We start from the raw sequence: 21,073 nt of genomic DNA, 5'->3' as shown, positions 1-21,073 counted from the left end.
GTCCAATTGCACACAAAATAATCCTGGGGTAGTTTTGTTACTGATCTCTGTGTTGATTTTCTTATAATGAATTTATTTTCTCCTTTGAGCAGTTTTTACTCACTATACTCTATTGGCATATACAAGTTTTTCATATATTTGGAAATTCAGACACATAGATATTCTGCTTCAGCTACACTTGTATCACTGTTGTATTTCAAATGTAAGTGACAGTTTTTCTTTCCTTGGGACTATGATATAATCCAGGTTTGGAAACGAAAATATTTCTGTGACTTGAGAAAACCTGAATTGTTACTTTGATTTGTTTTTTTCTTCAATTCTCCAGGTAACCCAAAAGGTGCTATGCTGACTCATGGAAATGTGGTAGCTGATTTTTCAGGCTTTTTGAAAGTAACAGAGGTGAATACTCTATATTTTTAGCAAAAAAAAAATGACAGAAGCATGTCTCAGATGAGATATACATTTTTGATGCAGAAACTGCTGCAAGATGTGCACCTATCCTGGTAAATACAATGGTACTCTTGTGTTATTACAGAGTCTACCTTTTAGGGGGATTGCTGTGGACCATTTGCTTTGTTCTTCCTCACTTGTACCAAAATGGCAGTGGAAATCCGGTACAACTGAAGTGCTGGGTGAATGAATGCAGAAGAAAAACAGTTTGTAGTCCTGGCCTCAAAAATTGCTAAAGTGGATTTGAAATTCTGTATTTCAAATGGGTTCTTAGGATCACTGCAGTTTTAATTAGCCAATCTGTTAGCACAGTTTAACCATCATTTTATTTAGAAGTGCAGGTATGTATCTACTACTCATTAGGACGTTTGCTATTATGGACATATAATTTTATGGCAGTTCTCTTTGAGAGCCCTTTTGGCTAATGTAAATTAAGATCACATTAATTCATTTTGAACAAAAGAGACAAAAATGAGACAAAAAGACTCATAGCTGTAAAACACTTTGTGATCAGGGCAACAGAGGTTTATTAACTAACAGGGACGTGTTACTAGATCTCTAAAACTTTAGAAGCCATCAACAAATCTCAACACTGCAAGATTAGTTCATGATATTTTCACCTATTTATGGATGAATTCATATGCTTTTAAACAGCTGTTTGTTAGATCTCGAACCTTGAATCAATAAACGAACTCTGTATTTTTGATCAGCAGCATTTATTGGTAGGCAACGAAGCACCCAACTTGGTAAATCCAGTTCTGGCAAACCTGGCTTTTGCTATCCCCTTTATTCAGAAGTAATTCCCCCTCCCATTTCCCAAAGAATGTGAGAAAGAGTTATTTCGGAGCTGAGGCACCCCAAAGTTGGCGATAGATAGAGATAAAGCCACCTGGCCTCCTGTCCCCACAAGACACTGGAAACATTCCATTTCCCATAAGACCAGAAGTGTCAGGGGTAAGCCTAGTTATCTACTTAGTGTGTTAAGCCATAAAGAAAAGATCAAGGAAATAATGTTCTGTTACAGCAGTGGTAACATATTGCAGACTGGTTACATACATCTTGTAGCGATTACATCGAGGTGGGAATGCATCTCAATCAACTAGATCCGGAAATCACCGGTAATATATTTTGTAACACTACATTGTGTTAGGAATGCATCTCAATCAACTAGGTGCAATCCCTGACACTGATTTATACTCTGTCCATGGAGAATTATGCATACAGATAGTTTTCTAGTATCTCTGGGGAATTTATATGGCAGCATTGGCCTTAGACATTCGAAAAAGACCCAAAAAGTGGACATGATTGCTATGAGATACCCTTTTAGATTTAGAAGAATTTGAACAGTTCTTGGTTTACTGAGGTGGGGAGAAATGAAACAGCAGGGATAACAGCTTCAGTGGGCAAAAAAACTCCCTCTCAATGCACAGTCTAACAGAACTCATATTGGAGTCTACTCTAGCAGAGATGGCAGCAAACAAAGCTTACTTCTCTGCTACCATAATATCTGGACAGTATTGGCCAGTGTGACCTATTTTGTGGGCACAGACCTGGTACATCCTGTCCGCAGGAGAGTCAGTCATTTGTGGTTCACTGTGACAACTTGCAGAGGATTTTACAGATAAAATTGCTCATATATATTCCAGTTTAGATTCTATATGGGTTACAGATGTGGATATAATTTTCCCTTGAATTTGTATTGCTTCTGTGGATACTTCTGATTTTGTATCGCTGAAGAAAGTGGACAGAATACTTGGAGAGCTTCTGGAATGGTTGACACGTATTCTTTATTACTGGTTTTAAATTACTCCATAGATCAAAAGATAGTTCCCATGGTGAGATGTAATGGTGAAAAACCTTGCTTGTTATAGGTTATGGTAATAGTCAACTGGTCTCTAATATTCCATAGTTGTACAAGATATTTATTTATTTATTTATTTATTTATTTATTTATACCCTTCCCCTAGGGCTCAGGGCGGCAGCAACAGTTTAAAACAACACAATAAAATCACAATAAATATTTAAAAACAGACTAACAATCAGCATTAAAAACTAACCCCAGATGGCGACTTATAAACTTGATATGTCCCTCCCCCACCTTCAGGAGGCCAAAAAAGATGTCAACTTAGCTGGCCATCAGGGAAAACCTGGTGGAATAGCTCCAGTTTAATCCTGCAGAAACTACCCAAGTCCCGCAGGGCCCTAATCTCAGTTGGGAGCATATTCCACCAGGTGGAGGCCAGGACTGAAAAGGCCCTGGCCCTTGTTGAGACCAGCTGGATAGTTTTTGGGCCAAGGATTTCCAGGAGATTCCCCTCCGAAGAATGAAGGGGTCTACTAGGGCAGTATGGGGAGAGGCGGTGCCTAAGGTATATGAATCCAAGACTGCTCATGACCTTAAAGGTCAAAACCAATACCTTGAAAATAACCCGGTACTTGATAGGCAGCCAATGGAGATGGAAAAGGACAGGTTTTATATGGTCCCTACTTTAGGCTCCAACTAGAAACCTCGTGGCTGCATGCTGGACGAGTTTCAACTTTTGGATTAAGTTCAAGGGCAGGCCAGCGTAGAACGAGTTACAATAGTCTAATCGGGAGGTGACTGTTGCATGGGTCACCATGGCCAGATCAGAACGAGAGAGATAAGGAGCCAACTGTCTTGCCTGGTGAAGATGGTAAAATGCAATCTGGGCTGTTTGAGCGACCTGGGCCTCCAGGGAAACCCTAGAGTCCAGGATCACCCCCAGACTGGTCACCGATGAAGTCAGATGTAAGACCTCACTGTGCAGCACAGGCAGACTAAAGTTGGCCGGCATCCCCCCGTAACCTACTCACAGGACTTCCATCTTTGCTAGATTCAGTTTCAACCTGCTAGTTCTTAACTAGCAGCTTGAACAATGAAGCTCAAGATATTGCAGGATTTTTGTCTGGTTTCTGATCCTGTGTGGGGTCAGACACTTCCTTTGTTTCTCTGGTAGATAGCAAAGTGATGGGGAAGCAGCATAAGGACAGAAGAGGAAACCATGCTGGTTCTCTTGAACTTCTCAGCAGTTTTTGGTACTGTTAGTAATGATTCCACTCAGCATGAGATCTGGAAGCATCATTTTGCAGTGATTCTGCTTCTTTCTGGGGGAGTAAATCTCCAAGGGCACTATTTGGGAACTACTGCTCTAACCTCGTGGCAAGCAGAATAATGCCAGGTTTCATCTTGTCCCACAAGCTGTTTAACATCTATATGAATACATTGTCAGGCCATCCAGAGGTTTGAGTGAAGGTATCAGTGGTGGGATTCAAATAATTTAACAACCGGTTCTGGTGGTATTCAAATAATTTAATAACTGGTTGTTTGCAAGCACCATTTTAACAACCGGTTCTGTCGAAGTGGTACAAACCTGCTGAATCCTACCACTGGAAGGTACCATCAATAAGCTGATACACTCTATGTTCTTTTCAATAATTTGTCTCTCTCACTTCCATCTGATCCTACAGCGAGGAAGTGGGCATAGTAATCCTCAACTAGAGCCTGAAATTGGTGATGAGCTGGGCTGGCTTGAACAAAGTGAAGTTAAATTCAGATTAGATGGAGATATTTTTTGTTGGAAATTTGTTTAAATTGAAAGTATGGTATTCCCTATTTTGGACTGGATAATGATGTGCATTCTCAATTTGGGATTACTCTAAGAATCTTCGTTGGTTCTAAATAACCAGGCAGTGTCTTTTTCTGTCTGGGTTGGTTCACAAGCTTTACTAAGCCATTGTTAGATTAGTCAGGCCACATTTGTGCCTCTAAGAGAAAATTACTATAATGCACTGTATGTGAGACTGCATTTGAAAACCTTTTGGAAACTTCAGGTTTTTTCAGAATATATTAGCCGGGATGCTGAACTACCTACGTCATGTAACTACGATTTTAAAGCAATTGCATTGACTTGCAGTTAATTTCTGAGTCCAGCTGAAACTGTTATTTTTTAATGGTACTTTTACAAAGCCGTAAACTACGTGGGACCAGAATATCTCAAGAGTTGGTTTCTGTCATACAACTCTACCAGTATATTTATGTCATCATCAGAGTCTCTGCATATAAAGAGCTTTGTCACTATATCACCATGTTAACATTATGTTCCACCCAAGAATGATTTTCTTGCTCTCACTATTTATGTCTGGATATTAAGTTAAATGTACCTGTTTCATAAGAACATAAGAACATAAGAACAAGCCAGCTGGATCAGACCAAAGTCCATCTAGTCCAGCTCTCTGCTACTCGCAGTGGCCCACCAGGTGCCTTTGGGAGCTCACATGTAGGATGTGAACGCAATGGCCTTCTGCGGCTGTTGCTCCTGATCATCTGGTCTGTTAAGGCATTTGCAATCTCAGATCAAAGAGGATCAAGATTGGTAGCCATAAATCGACTTCTCCTCCATAAATCTGTCCAAGCCCCTTTTAAAGCTACCTTTCGACCTTTGTACACACTTCTCTGTCTATCAGAGAACTCAAAGCAGCTTACAAAATAAATGAAGCCAAACAAGTAAGCACATATGATGGGTCAATATCCTGGGTACTTGTGGTTTCATAAATTCCACTCATTCAGGTGGCAAGTTATGGGACAAAAGCCCTTTAATTCCTGGCCCTGTCCAGGCTAAATACCTGTAACAGAAGAGGAAAAGAAACTCGGCCCTGATTTTCTTCGTGGCCCAAAGAATGTTCCCAGCCTTCCTCCCTGCTCTTTGGAGCTTACTTGCTATTGTTATCTGACATAATTTTTACTGTGGTCAGTTTTTCTTCATTGTGACTTGTGCTTTCTGCCTCTCGTTTACATGTTTTTTTAATTGTACTGGCTTGCTTTACTCTTTGATTGTTAGATGCCTTGAGGACCTTCTCAGTTGGAAGGGTCAAATAAAAATCTTTTAAATATATCTGGAAAGTATCTCCTGCTATATTTCAGTTTATCAAACAAGTGTTTAATGGCATTGGAAACCTCCTAAGGGGGTGGGGTGGGGTGGGGGGGAGCTGACAATCTTATGAACTAATCTTGCGTTTTTGTGAATGCCTTCCAATACATTCACATGTACTTGGACATCATGTTAAACCACAGGCCTATTGGAACATGCAAATCTGTGTAGGAAGAGGTAAATATGAATGCCTGGAAATTGGACACCTATGCTGGAAGCCCCTTAAGTCAAAGGAGTTTGGTAGATTACAAGCCAACAGAATTATCAAGGATAGATACCACAATGCTGCCTGGAAAGGAAATTTTGATCTAGCAGCCCAAACACATTGGTGGAAGGGCTTGTTCGTAGTGCAGCTCTTAAAACATACATGCCATGTGTGATAAAGAGAGCTCTCTATATACATCCTTGTGTTTTTCACCACTCCTGCTAACATAGTTCCATTGGTGTTGTGGCCTAACGCATTACCTAAAACACTGTTCTCTTTTCTCGCTTAATAATCTTACCCCTTTTGCTCCTCTTGGTGCCATTTTTCTTTTTATTGTTTTATGACTTTCTTGTTGTGTCTTCCTGTCAGTGTTTCTTTCCTTTCTGTCTCCCATGCCCTTCATCTGCAGAAAGTGATCTTTCCGAGACAGGACGATGTGCTCATCTCCTTCCTGCCTTTGGCTCACATGTTTGAAAGAGTAATACAGGTAAGAAAGCTGTCTGGACTGACCCGGGCCTTGCGGGGCTCCTTGTTGTTTTTTTTTCCAGAGTCAGTGGTCACCTACATATGAGGATGTACACATTTCCTATTTGCCTTTAGCACACATGTTTGAGAGAATGGTACAGGTAAGGTCTCAGTGTCAGTGGATGTCAGCTTTTTCTCCACTGATAAATAAATGTATGACAGTACTGTAAAATTAAAACCACTTGTACAACCCAAGTTCAATGTCCTTAATATTCCTTTGAACTTCTACATGGGAAGGGGAATGTTCATGTTGCAGTTAATAATACTCTTTATATTACTAAAACAACATATCTACCTGCTAAAGACAGTCTTCCTGAAATATCTCATTCAACAACTTCTGCAGCTCCAAAAGGGTCTGCTAGACCTAAAAAGCACCATTGGGTGCCTTCTGACTGTCTCACAAATTTCTACTAGTAGTGAAACTTCATATGAAATAATTCTTTTCTCTCTCTGAATGATACCAGTAGATCATAGAACCTTAGTATCACGCAACTCCAAAACTATATACAAATAAGGTTGTCTGTGGAGTTTTGTGTGGTCTTTGATCAGTCTGGCTATGGTCTAAGACATAGTAGCTAACTTACTAAATACATTGTTTTGTCTGAGGGAAAACAGCAAAATCAAACAGTTTGGGGTGAAGAATTCATACTTCCATGTGGCTCCTTTTTTAAAAAGTCAGTATTCTGTTAAAGCATATGTTCTAATGTTCTGTGTGCCATGTGCAATGATTTGCCTCAGTAAATTCATTCATTTATTTATTTGTCTTGCTGAGACTCAGGACAAACGATATGCTATAAAACAAGGTTTTCAGACGACAGCCAATAAACATGCCCCTCCCTCTGTAGCAGATAGCACAGAAAATCAGTTCTGTAGAAAGTATCCTTCATACCAATGCTGATCAAGTAGGTAGTCTAGCAGAACTGATACAGGCTGAAGCAACCTGTGTACCTGGAGTATGGGGGTCAAGAATGCTGAAGCATTTACTCTGAATCTTTGCATTAAGTATATTTCCCTTACAATGCTTTCATTGCCACAGGCTACTTATATTCACAAGCAGTGGCATGTCTCTTTGGGCATATGCACATGAAAAAACTTAGTGTGAACAAGGTAACAGGAGATACAGACAGTGTCTAGGTTCAGGCAAGCACCTGGGGCAACAGGCGGTAAGCATAGTCCAAGGCACAGTCCAGGGTCAGCACACAAGTACCTAGGAATTCAAGCACCAAAACAGGAGGACAAATCCAGAAAGTACAAGTCAAAAGTCACAGTCCAAGGTCAAAGATAAACCCAAGCCGTAAAGTCCAAAGCATTCTAAAGCATTCTAAAGAGCAGCTCATCAGCAGATACACAAAGTTCATAAGCAAGCTGCTACTAGTTCAGCCATCTCTGTCTGCTTTTATTAGAGAAACCCTGATCAGGAGCAGATGCAACTCCTCAGCCTGCTAAGCCATCCACAGACAGGTATTCATCATCAATGGCTGCACATCCTATGTGTCTGTCAGCCCTGATCCTGTGGTAACACAAGCTCACAGGCTGAAGTTCATGGGTGCTGAGCTGTCTACCATGCATTATGACACCACTTCTGTGCCTCACTCCAAGTATCCACCTTCCAGTGTTCCAAAGGCTCTGGAGACCCCAGGGATGAGGTTGATGGCTGTGGTGCTTCTACTTCAGCTTCAGATCCCATACTGCAAGACTAAGAGTGTGACATGCTGACTTGACCTGAGAATCTCCCTTTGCACCTGATGGAGTCTCTGCCTTGTCCATTGGATCTTCCTGTGGCATCATAAGGCTGACTTTTTCCATCTCTTCCTCATTTGTGGAAGCATTGGCAGGCAGACCCATAATACCCAGTACCTGTAAACATGTTTTTAGTAATGGTGAAACCTGGCACCAAGTATGTCCATAAATCTTCATTTCTTTGAATGAGGCAGGAGGACATCTTGACTGCATGATTCCCATCCTTCTTTAGGGAGGCAGAAAAACAGAATCTTGAACTTCTTTTCTTCTTGGTGTATATCAGTCCTCTTCAGTCTTTTTCCTGCCTCAGATCGGAATAGCAGCTTTCAGAGTAGGCTCTTCACTTCAAAACCTTACTCAATCTTTAAGCCTAACCCTTAGTCTTCCCTAGGTATCTCTGATTTTCAGATCTTCGTTCCGCTCCTCATTGCAGATTCTCAAGTCTTCAGTTTGTTAACTGCCGCTTCTTTCTGTTGTCCATCTCTCCTGCCTTTCTTTCTTTCTTTCTTTCTTTCTTTCTTTCTTTCTTTCTTTCTTTCTTTCTTTCTTTCTTTCTTTCTTTCTTTCTTTCTTTCTTTCTTTCTTTCTTTCTTTCTTTCTTTCTTTCTTTCTTTCTCCTAGTAGCAAAACAGCAGGCTTCTGAGGTGCACATAAGAACATAAGAACAAATCAGCTGGATCAGACCAGAGTCCATCTAGTCCAGCTCTCTGCTACTCACAGTGGCCCACGAGGTGCCTTTGGGAGCTCACATGCAGGAGGTGAAAGCAATGGCCTTCTGCTGCTGCTGCTCCTGAGCACCTGGTCTGTTAAGGCATTTGCAATCTCAAATCAAAGAGGATCAAGATTGGTAGCCATAAATCGACTTCTCCTCCATAAATCTGTCCAAGCTCCTTTTAAAGCTATCCAGGTTAGTGGCCATCACCACCTCCTGTGGCAGCATATTCCAAACACCAATCACACGTTGCGTGAAGAAGTGTTTCCTTTTATTAGTCCTAATTCTTCCCCCCAACATTTTCAATGAATGCCCCTGGTTCTAGTATTGTGAGAAAGAGAGAAAAATTTCTCTCTGTCAACATTTTCTACCCCATGCATAATTTTATAGACTTCAATCATATCCCCCCTCAGCCGTCTCCTCTCCAAACTAAAGAGTCCCAAACGCTGCAGCCTCTCCTCATAGGGAAGGTTCTCCAGTCCCTCAATCATCCTTGTTGCCCTTCTCTGCACTTTTTCTATCTCCTCAATATCCTTTTTGAGATGCGGCGACCAGAACTGGACACAGTACTCCAAGTGCGGTCGCACCACTGCTTTATACAAGGGCATGACGTCTTGCAGTTTCATTCTCAATTCCTTTCCTAATTATCCCCAGCATAGAGTTTGCCTTTTTCACAGCTGCCATGCATTGAGTTGACATTCCCATGGAACTATCAACTAAGATGCCCAAATCCCTTTCCTGGTCTGTGACTGATAGCACTGATCCTTGTAGCTTGTATGCACATTTTTCAAGCCTCAAAATACCCAAAGAAGATGACTTTCTAGGACAGTGATGGTGAACCTTTTTGAGACCGAGTGCCCAAATTGCAACCCAAACCCCACTTATTTAACGTGAAGTGCTAACCCGGCAATTAAACCTGAATGCTGAGGTTTTAGTTTAGAAAAAAAACGGTTGGCTCCCTCTTCCTCCGCCCCACCCGCTCGAGCAGGGGCCAGCCTGCTCTAGCCTTCAGCAAGTCCCGCACGCACTGCTCTGTGCCTCTCTAGCATCTCTGCCTTCTCTGCGCCACCCCCCCTCGGGCAGCAGCCACCCAGAGCACAGGCACCAGGCCTGCCAGCCAAGTCATCCCTGCTCACCACGGTTCACGCACATTGTGCTCAGTGGCCCAGGTCAATCTATATGTGTGTCTGGCGGTGGGTGGGTGGGTGATTTTCCACCCCCACATGACGAACTCTGTGTGTGTGTGCCCACAGAGAGGGCTCCAAGTGCCACCTCTGGCACCCGTGCCATAGGTTCACCATCACTGTTCTAGGAGATGGAGAATGGGGGGCCTTTACACCTTCCAGTGAGGGTGAAGAGATTAGGAGCTGGCTGAATTGCCCAGGGCCTGCTATCATGGCTTATCCTACAGTTTACCTGGTTGAGGGAGAGATGGGATGTGGTGAGAAAAAGTGCAAACATTCTGTGGTGGCCATTTTAACCCAGCAGGACTCTTCAGATTTGCCCAATAAGGTTTACTGATCCACATCCATGGCTACTGGAGAGGCTCAGGCAGCCAGGTCTGGCACTACTGCAACGTCGTCAGGTTCTCCTACTGGTTTATTCATAAGGACCCTGCTCTGGGGCACCAACTGTTTTCCTCTGAACTCATGGAGTTCTTTAAACAGTCTGTGCTGAAGCAGATATTTGCATGTCATGTCTGGAGAAATTCTTATGCTAAAGCACCCTCCTTTAGGCATTCCTGCCAATATACTCCCCCCCCCATACATTCCTGCCAATTTACTTCCCCCATACATTTCCTGGATAGAGAGTCCGAACCTGGCTGTTCCTCATGGGCTCATGAGTCATCAGCATATTCATCACACAGTGAAGGTGAACTGGGAGGAGTAGGGAATTTATATCGATGGTGAAGAAACCCCTATTGAACACTCTCTAAGATTTTTCAAATCTGATAATTCTCAGTATTTGCTATCTAAGGCTGTAGCAGTATTGGATCTGCAGGAGAATCCACAGGATGAATCCATTGTTGATAAAGATCCTAAAAGAGGCAGATCTATGGCCAACAAGGAGTATGGGCAACAAGTAACAAGGAGTATTTTCTGCACTTTGAGTCTGCTGAGAAGGTTTTTCCCTTTCCTTATTTCTTTGACTCAAAAAGGAATGGGACAAGCCAATAAAAATTTCCTCCTTCTGGTAAAAAGTTGTATGCTATCCCCAGCTTTACTAATAATCTCCTTAACATTCCATTTGTGGATGCCCCTACCTCTGCCTTACAGGCATCTGCATTGGTCTCTGCAGATGGGGAGGGCAGTGTACGTGGTCCTCTGGATAAAAGGATGGAGTTTGCACTTAGGAAGATCCATGAAGCCATTTCAATGTCTAATCATGCGGCCACTACTTCATCTTTTGTTTCCAGGGCTGCCATTGTCTGGACCAAGAAACTCATTGATCTATTACCATCATCCAGTTACAGAATGTTGGAGGGGGCTAATAGAATCCTGAACACCAATTCGTTCACAGCTGATGCCACCTTGGACATCCTGATCTTTTCTTCCAGAGCACTAGCCTGTGCAGTCATGGCTTAACACAACATTTGGCTGAGAGCATGGTCAGCTGACTTGCACTTCCAATCCATAATCAGTGTATACCCCTTCCATGGAGATTGTGTATTGAGAGAAGCACTGGAGAGCATCCTTGTTGACACAAAAAACAACAAGAAGGCTATGCCTAGTTTTGTTTCTAGATCTGACAGGAAGAATATAGGACAACTTAGCTTCCTGTAGTGGGGAGACTGCTTTGGTTCCAACAGGTATGGTCTCAACATCAGACAGATGGCTGGGTGCTGGAAATTGTCTCCAAGGGGATTCCATAGAGGTCTCCGAGTTCTACCACAGAGACTAATTCCTTCACCCAAGTGCAAGAGCAAGGTCAATCAATGCAGAACTCAGCTGGCCCTTCAATGCCATTGAGACATCTGAGTGACAGAAGACATACCTCTGGAAGAGGAACAGCAGGCAGTCTATTCCATCTTTTTTACTGTTCCCAAAAAGAATGGAGACTGGAAAGCCAATTAAAAGTTCCTTAACCAGTTTATCAAACTGAGGAAGTTTCGGATGGAGTTCCTACCTTTGATTACCAAAGCTCTGCAGCCTGATGACTTCATGACATCGTTAGAATTGACTGAGGCCTTTCTGCACATACCTTTCTTCCCTGGCCACAGGGAATACTTATGTTTCTATATTGGCAACAACCACTTCCAGTTTTGAGCCTTGCCATTTGGCCTCTTGACAGTGCCTCATGTATTCTTCAAGGTTCTCCTATCACCCATTAACTGCCTCAAGGAGATGGGCATGCACATCTATCCTTATCTGGACAACTTACTTCCAGAGAAGGGTCATTGGAGGATACGCAGTGTTCTGAGTGTTGTAGGAACACGGATTCCTCATCAACCTAACCAAGAGCTCCCTCATACCTACCCAGCATGTGGAACATCTGGGACTCATCATAGATTCCCTTCACTGGTCCTTATTCCTTCCAGAACCCAAGGTTCAGAAGATCACGGGAATGGCTTCTCAGATTATGCAAAGCAAGTCATATTCTCTGATGCAAGTTGCCAAACTGATGGGTCTCATGAACAAAACCACCCCTACAGTCTGCTTTATCCATAACAACTAGATGTCATGACCAAGATGGACAAGAAGATACCCATCTCTCAGGAAGTATGTTCCAGCCTGGCTTGGTGGACCCAACTGAACAACCTACACTAAGGCAAGATATACCATGTTGCAACACTACTGCAGATGTTTACAGATGCCAGCCTGAGGGAATGGAGAGCCGTACATGACCAACCAATTCAGGTGTATGGTCGGAGATGGAATCCAAACTGCCTATAAACAGGTTAGATATCCAGGCAGTCTACCTAGCGCGACTTTCCTCATGTCCAAGATTCAGGACCACCATGTTCTTGTACAAATTGACAACGTGGCAGCAACGATGTACCTGTACAATCAGAGGGATCATGATCATGCAAACTTTGCTCAGAAATCCTGAAAATTCTTCTGTGGCTGGAGAACAAACTAGCCTCTTTTCAGGTAGAACATGTAAAGGGGTGTTTAAGCATCCAGGCAGGCAGACTAAGTCATCAGCAGATCCAAGACACAGTGGTCTTTAAAGAAGTTCATCTTTCCGCTGATGACGAGGAAGCTTGGTCATCCACTAGTGGAGCTGTTCGCCTCCCTGACAAATCATCAGTTGGGAGAGGTTCTGCACCAAATATTTTCACCCCTGGGCAGAAGGCACCAACACACTAACCACGTACTGGCCTCAAGGCCTCTTTCCATGTTTCCACTCATTCTGATCCTTCCACTTCTTCTGTGCAGGATCAGAGAACAATAGGCTCTCATAATAGTCATAGCTCTCTATTAACCAAGACGGCCTTGGCTCTCGACCCTCAAGGAACTGTTGGTAAGGCCTCCACTACGTCTTCCTGTGAAGGAAGACCTGCTCATACGGGGACCAGTATATCACCCCAATCCTCAGTGGTTCCTCAGCAGAGCAAGCTGGCTGCCAGAGACATCTTGGAGAAAGTAATTTCCACTATGCTGGTATCCAGATGCCCTGCCACCACAAGCATATACAATTGCACCTGGAAAGTGTTTGCTAGATGGTACAGGAGGAAAAAGAAAGATCTGATGAAGCCCAATATCCCAACAATCCTTGAATCCCTTCAAGATGGTAGAGAACAGTGTCTTAAGGCATCCACATTCAAAAGGCAGATAACAGCTTTTGCTACAGTACTACCACACTTCAGAGGTTTGCCCCTGTCTAGGCATCCACTTGTTCAATGGTTCCTCAAAGGCACCACTCAACTTGATTCTCCTCCATGATACAGATTTCCTAGCTGGAGACTCCACACAGTGCTGTCAGCACTCACAGCTCCTCCCTTTGAATTAATACAGGACATTCCCTTGAACTGGCTTCAGATTAAGACTTCCTCACAACTGTAATATCTGCCAAGAAAGTATTGGGATTGGAGCACTCTCAATCAATCCAAATCTCTATGTCTTTCATCCTGGCAAGGTAATCTTGTGACTGGATCCCATGTTTAAGACCAAAGTTTCTTCCACTTGAACCAGGAGATTAGCCTACTTACATTTTGTCCCAGACCATCTCATCCCAAGGAATGTGGCAAAAGTTAGACATCAGGAGATCTCTGAAGGCGTTCATCACATGAACAGAAAACATTAGGAAATTGGAGATACTCTTCATTTCCCTCAATGCTCCTAATAAAGGAAAACCTATGTCTAATGCCTCCATTAATCCAACCCTAAAAGACTGCATTAGAGATGCCTACAAGGCTGATAAGATACCTGTTCCAGCTGGAATCAACACATTCCATATGCATTGCTGCTGCATTTGCATCATTTCCAATCAGTACTCAGCGGATGAAATCTGTAGGCCTGCAACATGGTCCAAACCTTTGACCTTTGCCAGACATTACAAATTAGACTTGTACAGCTCTGCTGAAGCGGTCTTTGGTAGGAAAATGCTACAGTGCATTCTGGATTAATAAAAGTGAATGATGTCACACCTCTTTGGGGACACTGTTTTGGGAGGTCCCAGTCAATATGTCTTCCTACCTCATTCAGAGAATGGACTGTTGGATACTCACTGTAAATGGTCCTACTCCTATAAGGTCAGAAGGACATCTTGTCCCTCCCATTTACATCATCTGTACATTCTGAATGCTGCTATTCCCATCTGAGGCAGGTATACTTGAGTTATAATTTTTTCCACTTATTGGACCGCTAACTGAATATTCAAACTGAAGTGGGCTGATCCACCCCAAGGAGACAGGAAGTTTAATATTCTGTTTCCTGCTTCCCTAAAGAAGGATGGAAATCACCCAGTCAAGATGTTCTCCTGATCTCATGGAGAAGGACCATTCATGGTGAGTATCCAATGGTCCAATGTTACATTATCCACACAAATGGATTTATGAGGAAGGATGGAGTTTTTCACATACAAACATATATTTTATGTGAATATTAAATGGTGTTTTGCTAAATTCTAAGTAATTGAGTGGTTCATAAATAACTAGAAAATGGGCAAGAGGAATAGTAGGTATGTATGTTATTGTAGTCCAGAATTGAATTCCTTTTCTTTTCCTTCATCACAGTCTGTAGTGTATTGTCATGGTGGAAGAATTGGATTTTTCCAAGGGGACATTCGCCTCTTGTCTGACGATATGAAAGCGCTTCGTCCAACTATCTTTCCAGTTGTACCAAGACTACTAAACAGGATGCATGACAAGGTAAACTTTCATATTGGTGATTACAAGAGTCCATGATAGTCTAAGGAAATTACATGTGTAGAGAAGTGTATTTGAAAGACTGCCTTTTTGGTCTGTGACTTCCTGGAGTACTAGATTTGCCATAAAGACTACATAAGCTTGTTCAGTATTGAATTCACATTTGTAATACACAACAAGTAGGTACACTGGAGCTAGTTTTTATATATTTTCAAAATATAGTAAAATAATCATTTATATATATGATGGTAATTGGCTATTCGAAAGTTAAATACATGTAAAGTTAAATACAGAAAAAATTGATGTATGGGTTTAGAAATCACAAGAATGAGAAAAAGGAATAATTAATTTGGTCTCTATTACATTCACAAATTAAGAAAATAGACCAGGATTGCTGGCTACAAAGAAACGAGCAGATGTGTCTGATCTTGGTCATCTGATTAGACAAAGTCTTCACTGTATATCAGGTACCAGCCTGTCACAAAGTATGCATTTCAATCCACATATTTATGAGCCACGCATACATGGTTTGAGGGTACATGATTCCTGGCCCATGCGGCCTTTGTCTAAATTTTATCTTAGCTTGAACAGAATGAAATAACACAAACTGTGGAGCCCAAGGATTCGTCCTCTGTTTTATTAAAAAAATTGTAGGTTAGAGTCTGAATATATTTTCAAAAGGTATAACACGCAGTTATACTTTGGGAAGTTCTAACACTCATGACCTGATGGTCCTCACTGAAAAGTCTTGGTTTGATTGTATACTCACTGTTTAAAAAGAAGAAAAATGTTAGATTTTAGATCGTTCTAAAATTATTTTTAAATTATTTGTAACTGCTGCCGGAGTTTTAATGTTTAAGTTATGCTGTTGAGTTGCTGTTAATAAAAGCCATGTTGTTGAGCCGCCTCGAGCCCTCCGGGGAAGAGGCGGCCTATATAAATCTAAAATATAAATAAATAAAAATAAAGATCACTTAAAATTGGTAACAGAATTGTACTATTTGGATGTTGCACGTGCTGACCTGACCTTACACAATAGAAAATATATGCTAAGCCTGTGTGCCTCCAACAAACTGTGATTCCCAGTAGGGCCTGTTAGGAGCTGGCCTATATAGCTGTGATCCCTGGGGTCCATGCATGATGGTGGAGAAGAGAGCAAGTCACAGGACTTCTGAGGGAGTCTTTTCGATGGCTGTGAGGTCAGGACAGAAGCGTATCGAGGGGAAATGGTGCCCAGGGGCAACACCTCCTCTGGGTAACCCCATGCCCGGGGGCAGGGCCCAGACTGAGCCCCGCCCCCTGCCTCTCTGCAGGCTGGCTTCTGCTGTCCTAAAGGCCTGGGGAGGGCAAAAGCCAGCCTGCATGGAGGCTGGGGACGGGGTTCAGACCGAGCCTCACCCCCCGCCTCTCTGCAGCCTGGCTCCTGCTGTCCCCAGAGCCTGGGGAGGGCAAAAGCCAGCCTGCACGGAGGCTGGGGTTGGGGCTTGGCAGCAGCAGGCAGCACAGGTGAGCGCTGTGGCTGCCCACCGCCAAGCCCCACCCCCACCCCCCTTCAGGGGATGGGGCTTGGTGGTGTGCAGCTGGGACACACGCTGTTTCACATGTGGCTGGGATGCACCTGAAAGACATGCGCCCGGGGACATGGGTGACCCCATGTCCCTTTAGGCCATACGCCTCTGGGTCAGGATGTTGCTCTGTTTGGTGAGGTGCTTGGGGTTTAAGTCCTTTCTCTTTTACTATTTAAAATATATTGTTGTCTGCAGAAGCCCCGAAATGTAGTGTTTGCCTTGATGTCATATTTGCACCACTATAGACTGAAACTCCAGCACACATCTTCTGTTTTCAATTGCTCTTTTCCTCTAACTGAACATATACTTCATAGTGTGGTTCTCTCTGAACTTTTTGCTGTAATTTCCATTTCCACTTGTGCAAGTGAATCCTTTTCCACTTCCTTGCACAAAGTACCATTGTGACAGTGTTAGCATTATCTTTGTTCAATCACCAACTAACAGAATTCAGATCCTTTTTCCTGGCAACTAGTTATTCTACAGGCAATCCTCCCTACTGCTCGGTCTTGGGAAGCATCTGATCTTGAGGATTAGCCTATAAATGTTCCATATGAATGTTATTGTTATCAGGTCCCATTGCCTTAACAAGGGATGAAACAGATTTGTGGCCATAATTCATTTTTGACTTGTTTGTACTTGGAACTCCTAAGAATATGATGCACGTATGTAGGACAAGCACGTGTACATAAATGGTGATTTTACCAATAGAACACATGAAAGCAACACCCCCTCACTTGTTATTTGCTGACAGAAAGCATAGTTATACATTTGCTTGATCATATCTAATGTTTCATATTATTGTGATTTGGAATAAATTTACAAGTGTGAAAAGTAAATATGAAGCAAATACAGTAAAATCTTTCTGCGCCCAGTCTTTTTCCTATTTTTATTTTACTACTGTTTATTAAGTAGGCTCTGAGGAATATGTTGATTTGACTTGGACATCTGGCATGATTGTCATCATTCAAAGCACCATATTTTCTATGTATACATACATAAATAAATATAAAAATGGTACTTGACATTTCTCGACAAATAAGTGAGTTTTAGATCGAAGTCTAATCTTTCCCTAGAAGTTAAAATGACTAAACTGAGGCTATGTACTTTGCTAACATTATAAAAAGACAAAAATCACTGGAAAAGACAATAATGCTAGGAAAAGTTAAAGGCAGGAGGAACAGAGGAAGCCATAAAATGGATTGATTCTATAAAGGAAGTGACAGCCCCCATTTGCCAGACCTCAGCTAGGCTGTTAATGATAGGACATTTTGGAAGTCATTCATTCATAGGGTCTCTATAAGTTGGAAGCAACTTGGTGGCACACAATACACATGCATTTCGCAACAGATGTCAGATGTTGTTCTGTTGTTAAAATAGTCCTAAAATGTTATATGTTTATGCAGAGCTAATTGCACCATGTAAATTCTCTGGACACCTTAATTTCTAAAGGCATCCAAGTATTTTGTTTTCTTGTTCACATCTCCCTTAGGAGGAAGAAAAAGAGAAAGCATAATTGGAAATGAATTGCAGCAGAAAAGCTTTTGTTAGTACGTAGCAGTGGTGAAGTTATGATTAATTTAGACAATTAATTATAATGCTGGCATCTGTGGAACCACTTCAGCTTGTGCTAGTGATAAATGTGGTCTTCCTTCCTTTTAGCCGTGTAAGCTCCGAGATTTTCTCGGAGCCCAACAGGTGGACCTGGCATGTATCACCGAGACCTGGGTGCGCGAAGGTGAGACCGTCGCCTTGGGCGAGGTCGCGCCCCCAGGTTTCGCGTGCCTCCACCAATCGCGAACACAGGGCCGGGGGGGCGGTGTGGCACTTTTCATCCGTGAATCCATTCCCTTTAGGGCAGTCCCCGTCCCGGAGGTCACCGGCATAGAATGTGTCGGCCTGGAGTGGTTGGCCCCGGAGAGGTTGGCCGTTCTTCACCATTATGCCGGTTACCTAAGCGCACCGCGAAGCGGCCTGCCACAGCTGCTGGAGGTGGTGTCGGACTGGGCGTTGCGGTTCCCCAAGCTTATTGTTCTGGGTGACTTCAACGTCCATGTCGATGCCGCCTCGCTGTACTGGCGACCTGCGGACACAGTGTTGTCATCCGTGGCGACGCTAGGCCTCTCCCTAATAAATTCTGGCCCCACCCATGAGAATGGGCTGCGCTGGATTTGATCTTCGAATCGGGGATAAATTTGGTCGTATCCTCTACTGAAAGAGTGCCATGGTCGGACCACTATGCCCTGAAGGTCCGGGTGGACTTGCCGCATCACCCCCGTCTAGGCGACGGGCCGATTTACGCCCGCCCGCGGAGACTTATGGATCCACTTGGCTTCCTGAATGCTCTGCGGGACCCTGAACCCGCCCGTATTCGATGAGCAGGTGGAGGACTGGAATTCCCGGCTGCGCCCGACGCATACATCGATGCTGTTGGCCCCCGGCGTCCCTCTACGTCCCCGCTTATGACGCACTCCATGGTATACAGAGGAGTTGCGCCATATGGCGGGAACTGGAAGACGTCTACCGGCGAGCGTGGAGGAAAACTTCGTGACGTAACCCGCGCGAACATCTTATAGGGCGCTTGTGAAAGCCTATGAGGTGGTGGCGAAGGAAGTGAAGGGGACGCTGGCTATACTCCTCACCAGCATCCAGCTAGCTCACCGCCCAGCACAACTGTTTCGCATAATTCGGTCACTGACCTCCTTATCGGAGAGATCTTCAAATTCCCAATTGAGCATTAGCTGTGAGGCATTTATGAGCTTTTTTACGGATAAGATCGCATCGCTCCGCCATGACCTCCCGTCCACCCTGGCTACAATTAGTGAACTGGAGACTCCCTTGCCGTCTTCAGGCCCTTGTTTGGCCCAGTTTTCCCTGCTCTCTGAAGCCGCTGTTGACAGAGCCTTAGCTGCTGTTAGACCTACTACCTGTCCTCTGGATCCGTGCCCTGGCTTGTGAAAACCTGCCAGGCGGAGCTACGACCCCATCTGTTGAGTATAATCAATGGTTCCCTTGAGCAAGGAACCTTCCCGGATGGGTTGAAGGAGGCAGTGGTCCACCCACTCTTAAAAAGACCATCGTTAGATCCGAGTGATCTGGCCAATTACCGCCCCGTCTCGAATCTTTCGTTTCTGGGGAAGGTGGTGGGGAAAATGATGTTGGAGCAGCTTCCAAGGTTTTTCTGGATGACGCATCGGAAACTTTTGACCCCTTCCAGTCCTGGCTTCCATGCTGGGCATGGGGCCGAGGAGACTGTTCTCGTTAAGCCGTCACAGACACCTCCATATTCCAGCTTGACCGGGGCGGATCCGAGCTGCTGGTGTTGTTAGATCTCACACGCAGCGTTTGATGTGATTCGACCGCGACCTTTTGACCCACTTGCCTACAGCTTGCCTCTGGAGTCACGAGGCACTGTCCTTCAATGGATTGTCCTCGATTTCTCTGGGGCCGGAGTCAGCAAAGTGAGGTCGCGAGGGATCAAGCCTCCCGGAAGTGCCAGCTGTCAATGCGGTGTACCCCAGGGGGGCACTACTTATCGCTGCTATTTAATATCTATATCGACCCCTTGCTCAGCTGAGTACGGAGTTTCGGGCTGATTTGCCATCGAATACGCTGATGTACCGCACAACTCGTTCTTAATTGATGGAGGGAGCAGCCGCGCCCCTGTGCAACTCTAATGCTCATTTGGAGTGATGCGGCTGGTTGAATTCGCGACGGAGCAGGTTAACAACCTAAATCGCCGAGGAGATCAACTCTCAAACGGTCTGCGGCCGTATGAAGGGAGGTCCTTCCAGCCGCGCTGGTGTGAGAGGGAGTCACTTTGGCACCCGACCATTCCCTCAGATTCGCAGCCTGGGGGGTCCACCTGGATTTGTCTCTGTCAATGGAGACCCAGGTGGCCCATACAACTCCAGACTGCTTTTTTCCACCTTCGTCAGGAGCCCGGCGACTGGCACCCTTCCTCTCCCAAAGCGGACCTAGCCACTGTGATCCATGCAACGGTCATCTCCAGATTAGACTATTGTAACTTCGGCTCTCGGCTGGCCTTCCCGCTTCGCGTTTTGATCCGGAGGCTAAAACTGGATCCAACATGCAGCTGGCAGCGCTTATGCTTGCAGGTAAGATGCCACCTGGGCACATATCAGCCTGTATTGCGCCAGCTGCACTTTGGCTTCCGGTGGAATTCCGGATCATCTTTCAAGGTGCTGGTATTGACCTTTAAGGCTTTACTGGCGGCCTGGGACCATCGTATCTTCAGAGACCGCACATCACCCCGCCGTCCCTGCAGGGCCTCTTCGATCAGGGGAGGCCAATCTACTGGTGGTCCCTGGCCCCTCAGCGTCTGGCTGGCCTCCACACGGGCCAGAGCCTTTCACGGCTCTGGCCCGGCCAGTGGATGGAACGCTCTTCCTCCAACTGTCCGGGCCCTGCAAAGGTTCTCCAGCGGGATTCCACGCCCAGGGCCTGTAAACGAGCTGTTCCGCCGGGCCTTTGGAGGTACCGGCCGTTGATGGTGCCCCCTTACCCGGCCCTGACACCTGGGCCAACTGTCATCTTAGACTCGCCACTCCTCCCTTTTGGAAGGGGGAGGGAATTTTTAGATTGGAACATTAGACG

The 21,073-nt window shown here is 44.3% G+C and overlaps 1 protein-coding gene across 4 annotated transcripts in view; it reads left to right on the top strand.

Moving 5' to 3' along the window:
* The window catches only part of ACSL6 (acyl-CoA synthetase long chain family member 6), a 112,922-nt gene that overhangs the window by 68,338 nt on the left and 23,511 nt on the right, over positions 1-21,073 (top strand). For 3 of the 4 annotated variants that reach the window (XM_048490055.1, XM_048490051.1, XM_048490054.1), the window contains exons 10-12: positions 326-399; positions 6,153-6,230; positions 14,760-14,894. In XM_048490055.1, coding sequence (XP_048346012.1) covers positions 326-399; positions 6,153-6,230; positions 14,760-14,894 — 287 coding nt within the window. Of the gene's footprint in view, positions 1-325; positions 400-6,013; positions 6,092-6,152; positions 6,231-14,759; positions 14,895-21,073 lie in introns of all 4 variants that reach the window. The other variant, XM_048490052.1, reaches the window with a different exon arrangement.

The sequence above is a fragment of the Sphaerodactylus townsendi genome, linkage group LG03 (genome assembly GCF_021028975.2).
Source record: "Sphaerodactylus townsendi isolate TG3544 linkage group LG03, MPM_Stown_v2.3, whole genome shotgun sequence".
In the NCBI taxonomy this organism is placed as follows: Eukaryota; Metazoa; Chordata; class Lepidosauria; order Squamata; family Sphaerodactylidae; genus Sphaerodactylus; species Sphaerodactylus townsendi.
Note: the sequence above shows the minus strand (reverse complement) of the source record. Positions and strands in the feature narration are given on the sequence as shown.